The sequence below is a fragment of the Uloborus diversus genome, chromosome 1, assembly GCF_026930045.1.
Source record: "Uloborus diversus isolate 005 chromosome 1, Udiv.v.3.1, whole genome shotgun sequence".
NCBI lineage: Eukaryota > Metazoa > Arthropoda > Arachnida > Araneae > Uloboridae > Uloborus > Uloborus diversus.
In genome coordinates, this window is record NC_072731.1 from 256,523,543 (window position 1) to 256,543,096 (window position 19,554).

At 35.2% G+C, this 19,554-nt stretch overlaps 1 protein-coding gene across 1 annotated transcript in view; it reads right to left on the bottom strand.

Moving 5' to 3' along the window:
• Positions 1 to 3,666: 3,666 nt before the first annotated feature.
• Positions 3,667 to 19,554, bottom strand: part of LOC129220266 (uncharacterized) — a 75,096-nt gene continuing 59,208 nt past the window's right edge. Inside the window, exons 15-19 of the mRNA XM_054854653.1 lie at positions 18,290 to 18,448; positions 17,464 to 17,551; positions 12,897 to 13,059; positions 10,817 to 11,018; positions 3,667 to 3,858 (exon numbers count right to left, since the gene is read on the bottom strand). Coding sequence (XP_054710628.1) covers positions 3,718 to 3,858; positions 10,817 to 11,018; positions 12,897 to 13,059; positions 17,464 to 17,551; positions 18,290 to 18,448 — 753 coding nt within the window. The 3' untranslated portion in view covers positions 3,667 to 3,717. The remainder of the gene's footprint in view (positions 3,859 to 10,816; positions 11,019 to 12,896; positions 13,060 to 17,463; positions 17,552 to 18,289; positions 18,449 to 19,554) is intronic.

The following is a 19,554-nucleotide window of genomic DNA, read 5'->3' on the forward strand; positions in this document are numbered from 1 at the left end:
AGATTACATTTCGGTATTTCATGCCATTTCCGTTTATATTATGATTTTGCGAAGAAAGTAACATGTGCTTCATTTTGTTTTACATTTCTTACAATTTCAGAGAAGCCCGTAATTTCACAATTTGCTTGTTGTTGTCTTGTGTCAGTTAGGCTGTCAATTTGGGGTGCGCTGCTTCATTTTTCCAACTGTATCGTAATTTGGTGTGAAATCCGACTTTCACAGTACACACATGCCATAAAGACCCGTTTATAGGGTAGGCAACCATTCACAACGCAACACATTCACACAAAGGAAGAACAAGGGCAGGAAAGAGAAAGTACATGCATGCCCGAGCTGGGATTCGAGCCCGGGACCACCCCATCCTAGGCAGACTCTTCTGACCCCTAGACAAAGCGGGTGGCCACAATTCGCTTTTTGGATTGAAATGAATCTTCGAACAGAAACATTAAAAAAAATTAATTACTGATTCTATCCAAGAGCTAATGAAGGAAACCAGCGAGTACAAGAAGTAAAATGTATTGCTTCTAACTGTGCTCCATTAACACAATAACTCCCATAGCAAACAAATGAGATTTCATTCAAGTACGCTTTGCACTTTTTTTACGTATTAGTTTTAAACTTTGTATTTATGGTCTGAAGAAGCAAATTATGAAACTGTTACAGTCACACTATCCCTCTGGGTGGCACACGTTCCCCCTGTGCCCTTGCCCCACTATACTTTCCTACTGGCCCGAGCCTACCGGTCGTAGTCCATTCAGGACTTTTTCGGCTAACGCTTCACCTGATCTCAGGCTTCTTCAGAGCACAAATGTCTCCGTCATATAAAGTCTTCTCATTCCCGAATGCACCGATCATAAATCCTCCCGAAACGAAGATAAGCCAATCAGATGCCTTATCACGACTAAAGAGGAAGAAGCCCTCTGAAGATAGGTGAAAAAATATTTTCCAATCAAATCAGTAACATCAAGTTTAATATTGGTGCTTTATCCAATGCGGATCAAGATCCGTACTACACAGAATTTTCAAGGGTATTGCTATTTCTGCTCTGAAGAAGCCAGAGATAAGTCGGGTGAAAGATCAGTCGAAACCATCCTGGATCTTCCGCCCCTAACTACAGCCTCTGACAATAAATTTTGAGGAATAATACTGTAACATTGACGTAGATGAAGTAAACAAGAGTTTCCTTACAGTCCTTCGAAATAGTCACTCCCCCCCCCCCCTTTCTAACTGAGATGTGCTTTACATGTCCTGGGAACTTTACAAGAAGTCTTCTTTTGGGATGGAATTCAGAAGCCTCGTCACGTTTCGTTGGATATCAATACCCAGTGGAAAAGTATTAAAATGTAGCTACTAATTTAGGTCAAAGTTTTCGACCTAATTTTAGCAATTAATTTGGGCCGGAGGCAGTAACTGTTTTAATTATCACTGCAATTTCAGTTAAGGTTCCTGTATCGATAAGTGCTGGTAGATCAAAAATAACTGCTTTAATCATGCATTCAGCTTGTTAAAAATTTAAAAATGAATACATTTTACACTAATCTTTCCACATTTATCAATTTAATGTAGTACAAGATATTTAAATCTTTAAAAAACATCTTGTGTTATTCTTTTCAGGCGACGAAAAGTCTGCATCAAACAAGATAATTATAAAACAGATAGAAGAAGCTCTATTTGAATGAGGAGGAAAACAAGCTTTTTCTAAAAATTATTTTTTAATGTGTTATAGAAAAAGTATTACAATTTTGGTGCTGAATGTTTTTTTTTAATGCTAGAAAGAGAAGAGTTTTGAAAGAATTTGTCATAAAAGAATGCAAAAAGGCTAATTTTTTTAGAAAAATAATTTATTGAAATTCTTACATACATTTTCTCTTATAGTGAAATGAATTCAAATATCTACAAGTCAGCATAATTCAAATGCACAAAATTATATTTGTTGAAAAATTAGTTCTTAAAATTCTTATCTATACATATTTTCGTCGTGTAACTCAGTTAACATGTGACATTAAACATCATTTATATGTTTTCCAGAAAGTTTTGGTCCCTGAGAGATATTTTCCTGCTACCTTAAATATCCGTATTAAAAATTAATAGAAAGAAAAGGAGAACTTTATTTTAACACGGGAGATGGAGAAAACAATGCTTTTGAAGAAAACGTAGATTTTTTGTTTTGTATAACTTAAAGTATAGCAAATTTATATCATGTGTATAAAAATATGGAATATATACGGGGTAATATGTTTTTAACTACTTCTATTGATAAGATTTGACAATTTGCTTGTCATACAAAAAATCATACAAAAAATAAATAAAATAAAATAAAATAATTAAAATTAAAAAATATTAAATATTAAAGTTAAAGGGTCGTCATTTTTAAATTCCAAGTTTCTGCAACAAATATGTAATTTGCAGCCTATAGTTCTAAACAAAGTTTTTGCTAGTCATGATTTTTTTTTTTTTTTTTTTTACATTTTTTCCAGATAGCAGACGACCAGTGCGACGCTGTGACGGGCGCCACAGATTCTTGAGAAAACTGCAGACTATTTCTTAGTTGGGGGAGGAAAAAAAAAAACTAAAATGTTTAAAGAAATAAAAATCTTAAATTTCAACTAATGGAGATGTGTACAGTATTTTCTATGTACTTGAACTAGAATATCATTTTTAAGCACTTCTCGGTGTCGATTTAAATTTTACGAGTATTCTAATACCGTTTTATCTTGTAGAATATTTTTTGGTTACTGATCAGCGTCGCAGAATTAAAAAACATTCTGCTACCTGGCATTATTTAAGCAGTTTTTTTGATCATTGCAATCTGAAAATGTTCTAATACTGTAAAAGTACTTATTTTCACGCGGCTTTGGTTTTCGCGGTTTTCACGAGCCCGTCGTAGTCACGGAAATTTAAGCCTTGCAAAAAATTTTTCATGCTTAAAATTTGCTTTATGTAAAAAATTTCAGCTCATACATTCAGCGATATCTACATTTTCGCAAAAATTACTGCTCGAGAAAATAAGTTCTTTTACAGTAAGTTAAAAGACTGAATTTTATTTATACAGAAGCCAAAAAGCTTTACATAAAGGACTGCGTACAAAGCGGAAACATACAGAAAAGATTTACAAGACAGAAGACAAGAGAAGGAAATAATTCCCAGGGGACTGGCGGCAATCGAACCCACGACCTCCGGCAAAGAAGACGACACTTCTATTCTATTCAAGAGTCACAACTGACTTCAACTGCATTTATGTCGAGGACTGCATACTAAGTGCCTTGCCTCCATTGTTTTTTTATATACCGATAGATGGCAGCACCATCACCGGATCGAGCAGTTAATGAGAATTTAGAACTAGTCCAAGAGCTAATAGCTACCTGGTACTACCACCCCCAGTGGTATCGTTTCACTTGGAGGACATTGAGACCACGAGCATATTTAACGTCGCCCAGTCCCCTTTAATGACGACGGTGGGTCTTCGACCAGCAAGGATCGAACCCGAGGCCCTCCGGCCCCGAGTCCAATGCCTTATCGATCAGGCTACCACGGCCCACGACACTTCTACCACAGAATCACGGAGGCCCCAAAGATGGAAGGAATTGCGAAAGTAAAGAGTGATTTATACAAAGGAGTTTTAAGCAAGAAAAGTTATTAATGAAAGGAAATCATTTTTTTGGGGGGGGGGGGATCAAGAGCTAAATTTCTTCTTTGAGACGATGAGATCACGCACTTTCAGTCGTAGTTTGAGGAGTTGCACATTATTCTTCTCCTGGATATGCATGGAAGAAGCATTTTCTGTCCTTTGGATGGCTTAGCTCTTTTATTGATAAAGGTCTTCGCAGTTTTGTCCCATCGACTTCTGCTTTCTATAACCTGTAAATAATGAATGCAAAAATTAATTGCTTATAATTTTGTATATAATTTAATCCATCGACTATAATATTAAAATCTGTTCGCGTTCGTCTGTCTGTCTGTCTGTCTGAAGATCGATCTTCTCGAGAACCGCTGCGAATCGAGAGTCAAACGAGATACCGATCAGTTTTCCAAAGAAAAAACAATAGGACCAATCTCGTATTTGTGCGAATTTAATTAGCGGAGATATTAATTAAAACGTTAATTAACATAACGTTATTCAGGAATTTTTATTTCTTTCCTGTTGCCATTTTGCATATAGGTGAGCAAGTAAAATTCTAATAATTGTTTTAAAAGAGATTTTTTTGGCTGCTGTCCAAATCGCAACTACAGAGCTCGAATACGCTACCTTACGGTGACTCCACGTGTTTTTTTTTTTTTTTGTTTTTTTTGGGGGGGGGCGGGGGGGGGAGGGTTAATTACAGGCTTCAGACAGTTTGTGATGTAATTTAATTGCAGAAGAATAGAAAAGAAAGCTTCCCACAAACACGATGAAAAATTACTGTCATTCACTAAGCGTCAAATCAAGTTATAAGTTGCGGCGTGTGTTTGTTTTATCTTTTTCATCCGCCAGTAGACAGTGGCTGCAGCGCCCCCTATAGTTTATTGGAGTTGCGGAATCTTAAAACAACGTTTCCATCTAGAATTTCATTTTAAATTAGTTTAAAATTGGTTGCCCTATTCGGACATAGCCTTTATTTTATCGTCTGTTTTTTTTTTTTTTTACATTCAACGTTCTTAACTGTTTTCAGCATATGAAAGTTGTTTCTTTAGCTATGTTTATCGATTGTAGTGTAAGTTTATCATTCACCGGCCTCATATTTTGGTACATTTAGGATGTGCGACTAATTATGTTTATTTTGTTGGACTTTTTCCCGTCACATGGGTGAGTTTTCGAATTGTAATAAGTCTCTTTTTCCTTCCTGTTTCTATTTTTGAAATACAGTTTGTATCGTTAAAAGAACATGTTAAATTAAGATTGTTTGGATTTCTTTAAATGAACAGAGTTGAACAAAAAAGATTGTTTTTAAGGATTTTAACTAAAGCTAAATTGAAATCTGATGACTTGGTATTAAATTAATGCTTATTGGTATTTATTTAGTCTTGGTGCTTTAGTTTCACGTAATCAACCAAAAAGTGTTTGTCATTTTATGTAAAAAGCTGATTGTAATCGTACATAAATATTTCAGATATAGTCTATCAGATGTAATTCATTTTAACGTGAGCACAGATTATAGTTGATAATGCATATATTTTTATCTTTTGTGCTCATTGAAAATACTCATAACTTGTATCATTGATAACTATGATTAACGTTAAAGAGATTTTTGCCAAAAATATGCTCTACTGGTGTTTTACAAACCTTGCATTACGCGTATTTATTTACTCCTTAGCGCTTTAAAACTGATGTCAGAGTAATACGACAAATATCAATTAGACATCTCTTTCATTTTTTAAGTAGCACGTGCAACGCCGGGCACGCAGCTAGTCCATACTATTAAAATCTGTTCGCGTCCATCTGTCTGTCTGTCTATCTAAAGATAGATCTTCTCAAGAATCGCTGCGAATCGAGAATCGAAGGAGATACCGATCAATTCAAAATTTTAAACGGAAAACAATTGGACTAGTCTCGTAATTGTACGACTTTAATTAGCGGAGATATTTATTAAAACGTTAATTATAACATTACATTATTCAGAAATTTTTATTTCTTTCCTGTTGCCATGTTGCATATGACAGCGAAAATAATAAAATTCTAATAATTGTATTAAAGGGGATTTCTTTGGCTGCTGTCCAGATCTTAAAACAACGTTTCCATCTAGAATTTTATTTCAAATTAGTTTACTTTCTCTTTTATTCTGATACATAAATCCTAAAACTACTCTTTAAAGCATCTTTTTCGTTTCGAAATTTATTCACAACTCCAATAAACCATAGGGGGCGCTGCAGCCACTGTCTAATGGCGGATGAAAAGGGTAAAACAAACACATGCTGTAACTTATAACTTGCTTTGACGCGTAGCGAATGACAGTAATTTTTCATCGGGTTTGTGGGAAGCTTTCTTTTCTATTCTTCTGAAATTACATTACACCAAAAACTGTCTGAAGCCTGTAATTTATCCCAAAGAAAACACGTGGAATGGAATGTTTTACCTTTTTCTTTAGTATTATTAATCACACCGCGCCTCAAATCGATTGTACACGAGGAACTCTGCAGTTTATGCAGTCAATATGCATCACAGCTCACAAGATGAATATATACATATCATGCAAAGCGGAAAATGTTTCACTCAACTAGAATTGGTAATTAAATAATTCTCGAAATTCACTCTCTTAGAAACGGTTCATTGGATATAAAGTAAATATAAAATCAGAAACATAATTCACTTATTATTGGCAATTTTTTACATGCAATTTGATGACTAAAGATAATGAATAAATTTGCGGTGATTATAAATAAACATTCATACTCGAAATAAATTGCTACATTTTGCTGAGGAGCGCCTCAAATCGATTGTACAAGAGGAACTCTGCAGTTTATGCAGTCAATATGCATCACAGCTCACAAGATGAATATATACATATCGTACAAAGCGGAAAATGTTTCACTCAACTGGAATTGGTAATTAAATAATTCTCGAAATTCATTCTCTTAGAAACGGTTCATTGGATATAAAGTAAATATAAAATCAGAAACATAATTCACTTATTATTGGCAACTTTTTACATGCAATTTGATGACTAATGATAATGAATAAAGTTGCGGTGATTATAAATAAACATTCATACTCGAAATAAATTGCTACATTTGGCTGAGGAGCGCCTCAAATCGATTGTACACGAGGAACTATGCAGTTTATGCAGCAAGTTACCTTTATGAATCTTCGATTTCTTAAAATTTCGGAGCAAAGTTCCAAACCCTTTCATCTGTTGCCTTAACAGCATTGAAAGTGGTGCATAAGTGCGTTTTTACGATGTTATATAAAGGGAAGAGGGTGAAAGATAAGACTTCAGGATTTTTTTGACATCGAAGCTCTCAAAACGCAATTTTAAATGATCTTGGATTTTAAAGAAACGGGGGTTCAAAGGCTCTCCCCGGAAATTTTTCAAAATTGAACGCCTGAAATTGAATTGCCTTCGATGACCTGACAAGAAAAATAAGGTTCCGGGGCTTTCCCGGGATTTTTTTAAAATCAAAGTTTTAAAGCCCCAAATTTTAGGCTGTTTTTGATGATATTGGGATGACGAAAGATACGAGCCCTAGTGGTTTATAGCCCAAACACCAATATAAGCTTTTCAAACCAAATTTTATTTATGGAAAAATTTTCGGTCTCAAAACTTTTCGAGCCCTTGCCGACTCCCCCCCCCCCCCCCCCCCATTCCAGATCCTTCACAAAAAACTTCTCTTGACTCTTTTTCAGGATTCCTTACGGTCAGGACTTTTTCTTTCTTCTCCCTTTCTTTTTCGGATTTCCCCTTTTCTCCACTTTTTGCTCAGTGCTGTCCCAAGGTTTGGTATTCGCACATGGAAGTTGGGCCGTGGGCCCCCTTTTTTCCCCTTATAGGCCGATTACTGAACTGGCCATGACCTAGGGCCCCTGCTATTTTGGAGCCCCAATTGGCTAAAACTGGTTTAGCAAATGGCAAAATTTGAAATGTTTGCCTACAAGAGGACCCCGAAAAAATATCTGGAATGGTGCCCCCGCTATCTTAAACGGGGGTTCCATGTCTATAGTTTCTGGGGTTCTGGGGGGGGGGCAGAACCAATATAATGTTTTCCAATTAAGTTTGATTTACGTTTTTTTAGTTTTGGTATTACGGTTATTAGTTTTTTTTTATAAAATTGAATGAAAACAAAGCTGGAAAATTTTCGGGCCCCTCCTAACTCCGGGCCCCCGAGCGTTGCGGGTTCATGTGGTACGTAGTTACGATTGAATGTAAGCACTCCAGTGACAGTCAGGGAATACAGATGGGTGAGTGCTATCATCTAGTGCAAGGACAGTCAGTTTCTACTAGCGGTTAATTTCAAATTCGAATGTAACAACTTACCCCGGTCTCCCCTACTGTTCTTGGGCAAGTTATAAAGCGATCCACATAAGATCAATATAAATAATATTTACGATATGTATATTTATTTGCAATTATCAATTAATACAGCATGGTTATCTATTTATTTATTATTATTATTATTTTTCATGGCCCTATAGTTTTATAAAACATGTTTTCTATCATTTTTTGAAGTTTTAAAACATTTCCTTGTAATGACACGCAGGTGAATTACTGAAACATGATATAGACTTGAGTTAGACCTATAAGGGAAAATATAATGATGAAAAATGGGGAGATAGAGTAACCGAGATTTTTTTCGAATGCTCCGCATGTTAGTATGTTTCACATAAGACATCATCTTTATTTTCAGAAGAAAAAAAAATAACTTCTTTGTTGTTTCATTGTTTGCTCAAAAAGACATTTTGAATTTAGAAAAAAAAAAAAAACACAATTACATTCCGAATGAATTCTGTTACTTTTTGGAAAAAAAAAATACGTTTACGTGCTCTTTTGATCAAAACTGTGTTTTGGAATAAAACCTAGCTTAATTATTTAATATCTATATCGCTGAATCTTTGATGAGCACTGAACTTTAATGTCTTGTGCGTTAACCATTTTATGAGTCGTCATCTTTATTTATAGCAGCATCTTTATCCTATTGTTTTTTTAATCTACGAATCAACGATTTGAATAATTTACTCTGTTATTACGTTAACTCACTTGTGTTCTTACAACTCCTCACTGTTCAATGGTATTTCATTAGTAAATTGTAACTTGAATACATTGCAAAGAGTAAAGTTTCCGCTTTTAAAAACTGCATATTTGCAAAAAAAATATGTTTAAAAAATTTTTGATGACTCTTTTTTGTTCTTCAGTTTTTAATTTAGCATGTTTCATCAGTCTTTTTCGTTCGTCATTCATTTTTATTTATCTTCGAGACTTAATATTAACAGAAAACAATTTTTAAATATTAATAATGTAAAAAAGAAAATAAACGTCAATCACTCAAGAAACCAGCACTGAATAAACTTAAGTATAGCACTAAAATCCTTTGTCAAACTCCAATCTTGTTGCGACTTCTGGATAAACGCAACGACACTTTCTGAAATTGACACCCTCTTTTCGTCTTCACTTACTGTTTTACGCTGATCAATTACCCTGATTTCAACACATTTGATTTTCATAAGATGTGTGAAAGTAATCATTATTAAATGACAAGAAAAAATTGTAACTTTGAAAAATGAAAAAATGCTAATATTTTTCTTTTAAGAACAAAAAAAAAAAAAAAGAATTAAAAAAAAATGTGGTTAAAGCAAAATTTGCCGCCCCTGAAAATTTTGGCGTACCTAGGTCTATTGGGAAATTGGGCCCTGGTGTCAATACCTTTCAGAAAAACTAATTCCCACAAGTGCATCACAAATCGCTCGGAAGCTAAAATTTGACCATTTGTTGCTCTTCAACTACATGTTGAAAGAGCAAACCGGTCTTCGACTTTGCATTTGCCTGAAGGGAGAGGGGATCGGTCCCCGTGACAACTATTAACGCCTAATTACTCCCCTCTGTGTGAAGCTGTTTAGAGAGGGCCTTTATTTTTCCCCCCTATAAACCGAGTGAAAATCCGCGCCATCTACATTTGAAAGTTGGCAAATGAAGATTTTAGCTAAAGTAAACAAACAGCCTTAACTCTTTTCAGCATATAAAAGTTATTTCTTTAGTTATGTTTGTTTATTGTAATGTAGCCTTATCTTTCGGTAAATTTAAAATGTGCGACTAATTATGTTTATTTTGATTTCCCTTCATATGGGTGAGTTTTCGAATTATAATATCTCTCTTTTTCCTTTCTGTTTAAATAAAAGAACACGTTAAATTAAGATTGTTTGGATTAAGGAAACAGAGTTGAACAAAAAAAATTGCTTTTAATAATTTTAACTAAAGCTTAATTGGAATCTGATGATTTAGTATTAAAGTAATGCTTAGTGGCATTTGTTAAGTCTTGATTCTTTAGTTTCACGTAATCAATCTTAATGCGTTTGAAACTGATGTCAGAGTGCTACAAAAACATCAACTGGACATCTCTTTCATTTTTTAGGTAGCCCTTGCAACGCCGGGCATGCAGCTAGTAAGTTATAATTTCGTATAAATATACCTTCCGTAAAGCTACAAAAATTTCAGGTGACATTTTTGTAAGTAACTACATGCATTTGAAAATATTCGGAGGATCTGAAAGTGATGTCGTTTTATCAAACAAATTAATTTTTAACGAGCTTTTATTTTTAATCAGTGAGGTAAATACCCTCGTTATTAATAACGGTTTGCCATCTAATGGGCAAACTTTTCATCTCGGATCAATAAAAAGCAGTTGATTTTGAACCAAAACATCCGGAGGTGGCATTTTGGATATCAACCAATTTCCATGATTTTACACCAGAGCAATCGGAATAAAGAGAAAACAGATGGTGCAATATCAGGCGAGTAAGTTGGATCAGGCAGCCCACCGCAATTTATTAATTTATTTATTAATCGTGAGTATTGTTGTTTTTAAAGCATGTTTCAGAATCACGCATTTTCTGTTAACACTTGCAAAAATAACTCACCAGACATTACACCATCTGATTTACCCTTTTACCGGTCATTACGTGTGGGGGGGGGAGGAGGAGAGAACCACGAATATTTTGTTCATATCCAAAATGCCATCATGGGCTATTTTGATCCAAAACCAATTTGGTTTTTATCGATCCAGGATGGAAAATTAAATCACTACGTGGCAATAGATAACGGGATAAATTACTGCATTGACTAAAAATAAGAACATGATATCAGAAAACGACATTACCTCCGGGTCCGTCTAATAGGATTATATTTAATATTACCTGATAACACGTGTGGCTCATGTCAAACTTTTTCAACGGCATAAGATATACAGGAAGAAATTCTAAGGAAGAAAGTCCACTCATATTTTGCACTTGGTTTAGAAGTAGCACCGCTTCGGCACTGTATGAGTGATCTTGGTTTAGTACCAGAACTTGAATAACAGCACCTTTAACGCTGAGAACACTTGCAGGAAGCTTGGAACTGAAACAGAACAAAATTATTACTGCATTTTATGTGTGGGGGTATTCATCGATTTCTTATGAAAAATCTACTCTTAGCAAACATCGGAAAAATAAAATTTCTTGGTAGATTGGTAGAAATCAGGAACCTTAGTTTGTGATTAAAATCACAACAAAGCTAAATAAATGAATGCGTAAAATAAATAATCAGCAACCCTTGAGTGCAAAAAAAAAAATTGTTGCCGGCAAATTAACGTTTTTGCAACCAAAAACTGCAGCCAGAATTTTTTTTCTTTTTTTTTCTCTCCTAATAAGTTTTAATTTTGCATAAATTTCAGTTCATCATTTCAGATTTTTTATCCATATTCAGTATCATATAAAAAATAACTCTAATAAATCTTAATATGCTAAAAGTAATATCTAAATACCTGAAGCAATCTTCAAAAATTAAGTTATCCAAATAGCAGGAAATGTACTCAATTTTCATTCTGAATAAAGGTACCGTTAAAAAAATTAAAAGAAATTCTTAAATTATAAATGAGTTTTTAAAAAGGAATAATCATCCATAATAACCATGTCAAAGTATTAAAGTTAAATCAAGTTAAACAATGTACTGAAGTAAAACAGCAAGTGCAAAGGATATCAAATCCGAAAGAAATTATTACTTAACTTATAAAAACTTATTTTATTGCTAAAAATAATAATAATAATAATAATAATAATAATAATCTCTATTCTTATACGATATTATTATTACTCGAGATGTGATTTCCAGAATTTTTTTTTAAAGTAATGTCAATAGATCATGTGACTCACTATCTACCAATCTCAAAGCGAATAAAAGTCGCAACCAGTTGAACCACACTGAAGTGAATTCTACTTCAATCCAAGTGTGCCGCAGCTAAATGATCCTTCATTGTTTAAAATACAGAAAACGATTTTGAACTTGTACACTTTTCACTCTAGAGTCCCCCGTACCTACCACTATTTGTGACCTAACCAGTTGGATGGGACCCTGAAGACAGCACTGATTTTTTGAACCAGATCAAAAATCGAGAAATCCCGGGTCCAGCACCCCCAGAGGTATCGTTTCACTTGAAGGACTTTGTGACCACGAGCATATTTAACGTCTCCCCAGTCACCATCAATGAAGACGGTGGATCTTCGACCAGCGAGGATCGAACCCGGGACCCTCCGGTCATTTGAACTTGTACAGTGAAAAATGTTTTCCATCACACTATTTTAACCCCTGACACACATATGAAGGGGGTCATAAATTTGACGTATCTGTGTCTGTCTGTGGCACTCTGCCGCCTAAACGGATGGACCGATTTTGAAAAAAAAAATTTTGTTCGAAAGGAGAGTTGATCGAGGGTTATTAGCTAGGTTGCTCCTTCGGGTGACATTAATTAACGAAGATACTAATTAAAAACCACTAAAAGGTTTTTCGCGGTTTTTGCAGTGAAAACATAGTGAAAATTTTTTTAATTTAATACCAAAATAAAGAGAATTTTTTTCTACGTCTGAGAGAATGTGTTTGGAAATTTTATGTTTCATAGAATTCGAATTATAACGTTTTTTTTTAAGCAGATTTTAATAGCGGCTAAGCCTTTATTCACGCGATTGATCACCGAATTCATTGTTGACCGACAAGGAAATTAAACGCAATGATTTTAAATTTCTATCTGTTGCCAGTTTATATTTGTTAACTTATAAAATACTTGACATTGATTTTTAATAGTATAAGGCTTTTAAAAGGATTTTCAATTTTCCCTCTTGATTCTACAACTGCGACCCAGTCGGTGGTTTTTAAATTTTTTAATTTTATTAGTACCACTTTGTTTTAGAAATAGGCGTACAAGTTTTTTTATGAGTACCAAAACATTTATTATCTACTTACAATTGAAAAAATCCGTTGAAAACGGGATTGTCTAAGTCTTCCGTCACAGGAGGTGTTTTGAAAGGCACTTGATTGGGGAAAAAAGCACTCGGACATAAATCGACTTTCACGTAGAGTTCAGACATTTCAAGTTTTCGAGCTGGAAGTCTTTGTCCTTTTTGTACTAAAATCAGAATAAAATTATCAATTATACGTTTTAGTCATGAAACAAAATTTATTCATGCGAAAAAAAAAACGAACTATATTATTTTTTGTAGACCTTACCCATTTCCACCCGATTTTTGAGCAATCACGATTGCTTATTGCTTTCATTTGACTGTTTTTGGCGTGCTATCATTTTACATTCCCACCGCCACCCTCCGCACCATCACCGTCGACCGGCTCCTCACGATGCTGCTCCTATAGCGAAAGCCGTCTCCAGGTTGCATCCGTGTCCTACACACACGCGCATACATACACACACACAAACACATACACACACATACACCTATACACACGCATACATACAGACACCTACACATACACACACAAAAACATACGCACACACATACACACAACTACCCACACATTCATGCCTGCACACAGACACAAACACATATGACTACACACACATACGCATACCCCCTACACACAAACACACATACCCCCCACACACTAACACACACGCCTACATACACACACTCGTGATTGCGAAAAACATAGTTTGAATTCAAGATGTCAAAATTCAAATTAATTAATTTTTTTTTTTCTTTTTTGATTATGGTAGAAGAATAGCACGATTTTTTATAAAAAGTTTAATATTTTTTAAAAAATTACTTAAATCGGTGCGCTTTCATTGTTTACGCTATGTCCGATGAAATCACAAATGATGAAATGCAATTCAGTGTTGCCATTCACAGAGCAAATTATTTAATTCGCATCTTTATTCACGTGTATTGGCAACGATAGGGTTGATAGCAAGCGCAGAGCGCAATATTTAATTCGCTTCTTGATTATCATAACGTGGACACGTGGTAGAAAGATGCGCCAAAGAGCATCATTTGTGACGCGTCATCAAGACCACGCCTTGTTTGAAAAATCAGATTTTAAAAAATGAATTCAAAATAACTGTTGGGAAAATGAAAGTATTTTCCGGGTCTATGTTTTTTTTTTTTTTTTTAATGCTTCTATCAATTTTAGTGACTAAAAGTAGTACTTTGACTGAAGGAAACACCCCCATTGATCACACATCTCTAAACTGAATTTCAAAAAACACAGAAGCTTAAACTAAAAAATTATCTTTTACAACCCATATAATTTTTAAAATTCCCTAATCAAATTACTCAATTAAAAGGCGCACTTCCCCCCTCCCTCACACATACTCCTTTTTTTCTGTTATTTTTCTTTTTTACTTCCTTGAACGAAGTGCAAGAAGCTTGGCGATCTCTTCCAAGATTCACAAAACCAATGTTAAACGTCGTAGATGATTCTATTAGTAGTCTCTGTAGAACTGTTTTTTCTGCATTGGTCGCAATAACCTACCAGGTAAACCCATTTACAGGGTCACTTGAAACAAAACGGGCAGAAACTCTCGTATTTCGAGAAAAGTAGGAGACTAGAAATTAGGATTAATGGTAACTACAAAGTGGAAGAGTAGGCCGGCTGGTGGCGTGATGGTTAGGCGCTGGTCTTATACGCCTGTGGACTAGGGTCGTCAAAAAAACTTTTTTTTAGCTAGAGTCCAGGTCACCCCTATTTTTTTAAGACTTACAAATAGTATTATGCTGCAAAAGTTTTAGCTTCTTACTCAAATTTTAAGAGGATGCTCAATGACCCCTTCATTTAACATTAGCCGTAACATAGAAAATGCTACGAATTTAGAAACATTTAATTTCCTCAGCTGTTTTTTTTTTTTAATAACTATTTTATTGCAATGTATATGCATATTACTAGTATGTATTACAATATGTAGCATTGTTTTATCAGTTCAATGTATTTTTTAACCCCCTCCCCATACTTATGACGTTTGGGGGAGGGAGTTGAGCACCCTCTTTCAGTTGAAATAGGAAGCTAATATTCTTCCATTAGATTACTATCCACAAGTCTAAAAATATTGAGAGGGGTCCTGTTATCTAGGAGAAACTTTTTTTTTTACATGTATTTTTGAACCACCCTACTGTGGACCCAGGTTCTGACCAGGGGTGGCCAGTCGGTGGATTTACGAGGCATAAAAAATCATCAGCGCCCTTGTCGTATGATTACGTGGCATGTAAAAGATCCCTAGGGTATTCGTTTGACTTAGAATTCCCTCGGCAAAATTAAATTCCTAGTGCAAGTTCGCATCAATCTGAGCCCAGGTGCCTCCATCTGGTGGAAATCCGTGCCATTAACATCCGCGCCTCAATGGTGGCACATGAAAGAATGGATACCTTATCGGGGGATCGCACTAGGACTGCTAAATGCTAAATAGCCTTAGAACGCGGCCCGCATTAAGAAAAAAAAAGTAGTTGAAGAGTATAATCGATTTTAGTGCAAAAAGTCACCATTTGAACATGAATGCGCACTTGTTTGCAAGTGATTTCTTACACTGACATGGCGACATCATCTTAAGAGGGGGAGGAGGGGATATTGAGCTACCTTGATTTTTAAGGGTAAAAAAATTCGGTGATCTGCAATATCATTATCAAGTTTGTTATCTGCAACAGTTCTTTGTACGAAGGATAATATTTTTTACTTCCTTTTACAAAAAAGGAAGTATTGTATTTTCGCAAAACAATTTTCGCTTAAAAATCGACCTTAATTTCCATTTTACTCACCCCCGAATGAATGTTGAGTTTTTTTTTTTTCGATTCGACCACACGTGGATAAGTGCCTAAGAACGTATATAGACACGCGAAATATCCATAATGACGATTCCCGAGTTAATTACAACGAGTTTTCTCGTGACGTCTGTATGTACGTATGTATGTCGCATAACTCAAGAATGGTATGTCCTAGAAAGTTGAAATTTAGTACGTAGACTCCTAGTGGGGTCTAGTTGGATACCTCCCCCTTTTGGTTGCATTCGGGTGTTTCTAAAGGGGTCTTTTGCCCCTCTTTGGTGGGAAATCGTTAATTTCGATGTAAACTCAAGTGGTGTTATAATTTGGCGGACGCTTGGCAATATATTGCCAGTATTTTGTTCGTCAAGTTTTGTCGCCAACTTTGCGATTTTCTTTTTTTTTTTTTTTTTAATCTGGTTTCAATTTGGCCACTGTTGGTGATATTTAGAGAGTAAACTATTGAATCACATTAAAGAAGCCAATAATGGGGAATTGACATTAAATTGGGGTACAAGGAAGTCATGTGATGCACACATAAGCTCGTTTTTTTCTGTAGTTCAAATTTCTTCACTTTACAATGTAAGCGAGCACCCAATAGTATGCTTTAAGCATTCCGTTCTTTGCATTCATGTCCAGAAGCTGCCTTTTCCTGCGAAATCGATGCTGTTCTGCAGTTTTGTATTTGACAAATTTTCCCGTGTTGTACAGTTTTTGAGAAGAGCTGACGAACTTGTAACTTTGCTGGTAGGAGGCGCAGTAAACGGTCAACTGCGTACAGCCACTTTACCATACTACGACTCCGATGACTATATATGCTGACTTATGAAAGTTAAGGGCAATAAACGGACTTAAGTGAACTCCCTGCATATATCTGCCATCGTCAGGAAAACTATTGTCTGACTCTAATAAGAAGGCGCTTGAGCTTAGACAAGTTCATTTAAGCCCTGGTTTCCCAGGAGCGAAATCGCCGATCTTCGGCGTCACTCCTCGCCAAGCTTGATTCTTCTGCGCATGCGCTCCCGAGCTAAATCAACGTCGTGAATGGCCACGCTGGAATCACTTAAAGCCTTGGTTTCCTAGGAGCCAACTCGCCGAGGAAAAAACTTGATTCTTATACGCATGCGCGCCCGAGCTAAATCGACGTCGTGAATGGCCACGCCGGAATCCACTTGACTTTAGCATTGGTTTCCTAGGAGCGAATCGCCGACCTTCGGCGTCGCTTATCGCCGAGAGGAGAAGTTTATTCTTCTGCGCATGCGCGCCCGAGCGAAATCGACGTCGTGAGTGGCCACGTCGGAATAGGCTTTGATTTCAGCGTCACGCCGAGTAGCGACGCAAAAGCTCGGTGATTTCGCTTCTAGGAAACCAGGGCTTTTGATTTCAACGTCACGGCGAGGAGCGACGTCGAAGATCAGCGTGTTCGCTCCTAGGAAACCAGGGCTTTATATCAAGATTAAACGAGTTGAAGTCAACGCCGTTACTGAAAAACAAAATCGCCTTTATTCACTCCTATTTTAAAAAATAAAATCTTTTAATCGCTTAGCGTCAGAAGTCTTCTTTTCAGAGCCAAATGAACTGCGGGCGACAAATGAATGGTAAACCAATACAGTAATGACACATAAAAAATGTCACGCATATTGAAAACTTAAAAGCAGCCTAAAGAAATTAGTCTAATTGATTAAAATGTTTGTATTTGTTAAAATCTTTAAAAAATATATCAAGCAAAAATGGAACAAATATTATAAATTATTATAATGCATATTTACCATTTATATACAGATCTACAATGTCAGGTGCTATTGTTTTATAACCAGCTTGAAATGCAATATGCCCCAAGTATTCAACTGGAGAAATCTAAATTACAAAATAAAACCAATCTAAGCAACAATTTTCAGGCAAAAATTGATTCACAAAATATTGTATCATGTAAAGAAATGTAAAGCATTTAAAGTCACATAATGGGGCGTTTCCAAAATTTTAAAAATATTTTTTTTTCTGAAAGAGCATGCTTAAAAACATAGGATCCGACCATTTTTTAAATAATTTATTTAAGTTTAATATTTTAAAAATATTACTTAAATCGGTGCGCTTTTATTGTTTATGCTTTTGTCGTGTGACATCACAAATGATGAAATGCCACTCAGTGTTGCCATTCACAGAGCAAAATATTTAATTCGCATCTTTATTCACGTGTATTGGCAACGACATAGTTGATAGCAAGCGTAGACCGCAATATTTAATTCGCTTCTTGATTATCATAACGTGGAAACGTGGTAGAAGATGCGCGAAATTCCATCATTTGTGACGTCATCAAGACCACGCCTTGTTTTCAAAATCAGACATTTAAAAAATTAATTTAAAAATAAGGAAACAACCCCATTCAAGTCAACAATTTTATTTTCCGTTGCTTTTCTTTAGGGAAACAACAAATGTTGGAGTAAATTAATTGGAGGAAGGAATCTCTGGCATTATACAATGTTTCATCTCACAAAATTTTTTTAAAATAATCTTTAATTTAATTATTAAACCTTTATTTACTATTTGCAAAGAGGGGTTAAAGGGTAATAATTGTTATATACTAAGTGAACCTACCACAGTTGCAGCTATCTGTGAATAATATTCCAGCTGTAACTCAACAGTGGACTTGGAGTTAATTTCTACCAAATCCATGAGTTGTTCCAGCAGCGGTTCATGCAAATTTGATTGAGTCATGTTAATGTATGAGAAAAAATCCTTTAAAGTTTCAGTGTTCTGAAAAAGAAGTAGAAAAGGTAAATTTTATTTTAATTAAACACTTTAGGCAAAATCTGACTATACAAAAACTCAAGTTCTTTTAACAATAACCACAACTTTTGTAATTATCTGCTACATGCTTTTTACGTACTGAGGAAAATTGCAGCGTAGTTCTGAAAGGAACGACATATTTTTTGGTTTCTTAATTGTTTTACTTGCTAATATCAGGTTCAATTTTTGTGTCACTGTATGTTTTAAATCAATAATGTAATAATTATTACATACACATCGTCGGCACCATTTCGGTGGTTCAAAAATACATGTAAAAAAAAATTCTCCTAGATAACGAGACACCCCCCGATATTTTTAGATTTGCGGATAGTAATATACTGGAATAATTTTAGCTACCTATTTCAACTGAAAGAGGGTGCTCAACCCCCTCCCCCAAACTTCAATAGTATGGGGAGGGGGGGGTTAAAAAATACATTGAAATGAAAAAACAATGCTACATATTATAATATGCACTAGTAATATGCATATACATTGCAATAAAATAATTATTTATAAAAAAAAAAGACCTGGGGAAATTAAATGTTTCTAAATTTGTAGCATTTTCTATGTTACGGCTAATGTTAAATCAAAGGGGCATTAAGCACCCCCTTAAAATTTGAGTAAGAAGCTGAAACTTTAACAACATATTAGTTAGTCTAAAAAAAGTGGGGGGTGTCCTGGACTCTAGTTGAAAAAAAGTTTTTTTGAACCACCCTAGGCACCATGCTAAACTAACGAATGTGAAAATTGACATTTTTCAGGAGAGTCAAAACAATATTTTTTTCCTTCCTTCTGACGCGTTCAGTTGTTTTTAATGTTTCTATTTTACTTCCTTTTACAAAAAAGGAAGTATTGTATTCGCAAAAAAAAAATTTCACTCAAAAATCGGCCTTAATTTCCATTTTTCTCACCCCCGAAGGAATGTTGAGTTTTTTTTTTTCCGACTCGACCACACGTGGATATATGCCTAGGAACCTACAGACACCCGAAATATCCATTTTGACGACCCCCGAGTTAATTACAACGAATTTTCTCGTGACGTCTGTATGTACGTATGTATGTGCGTATGTGTG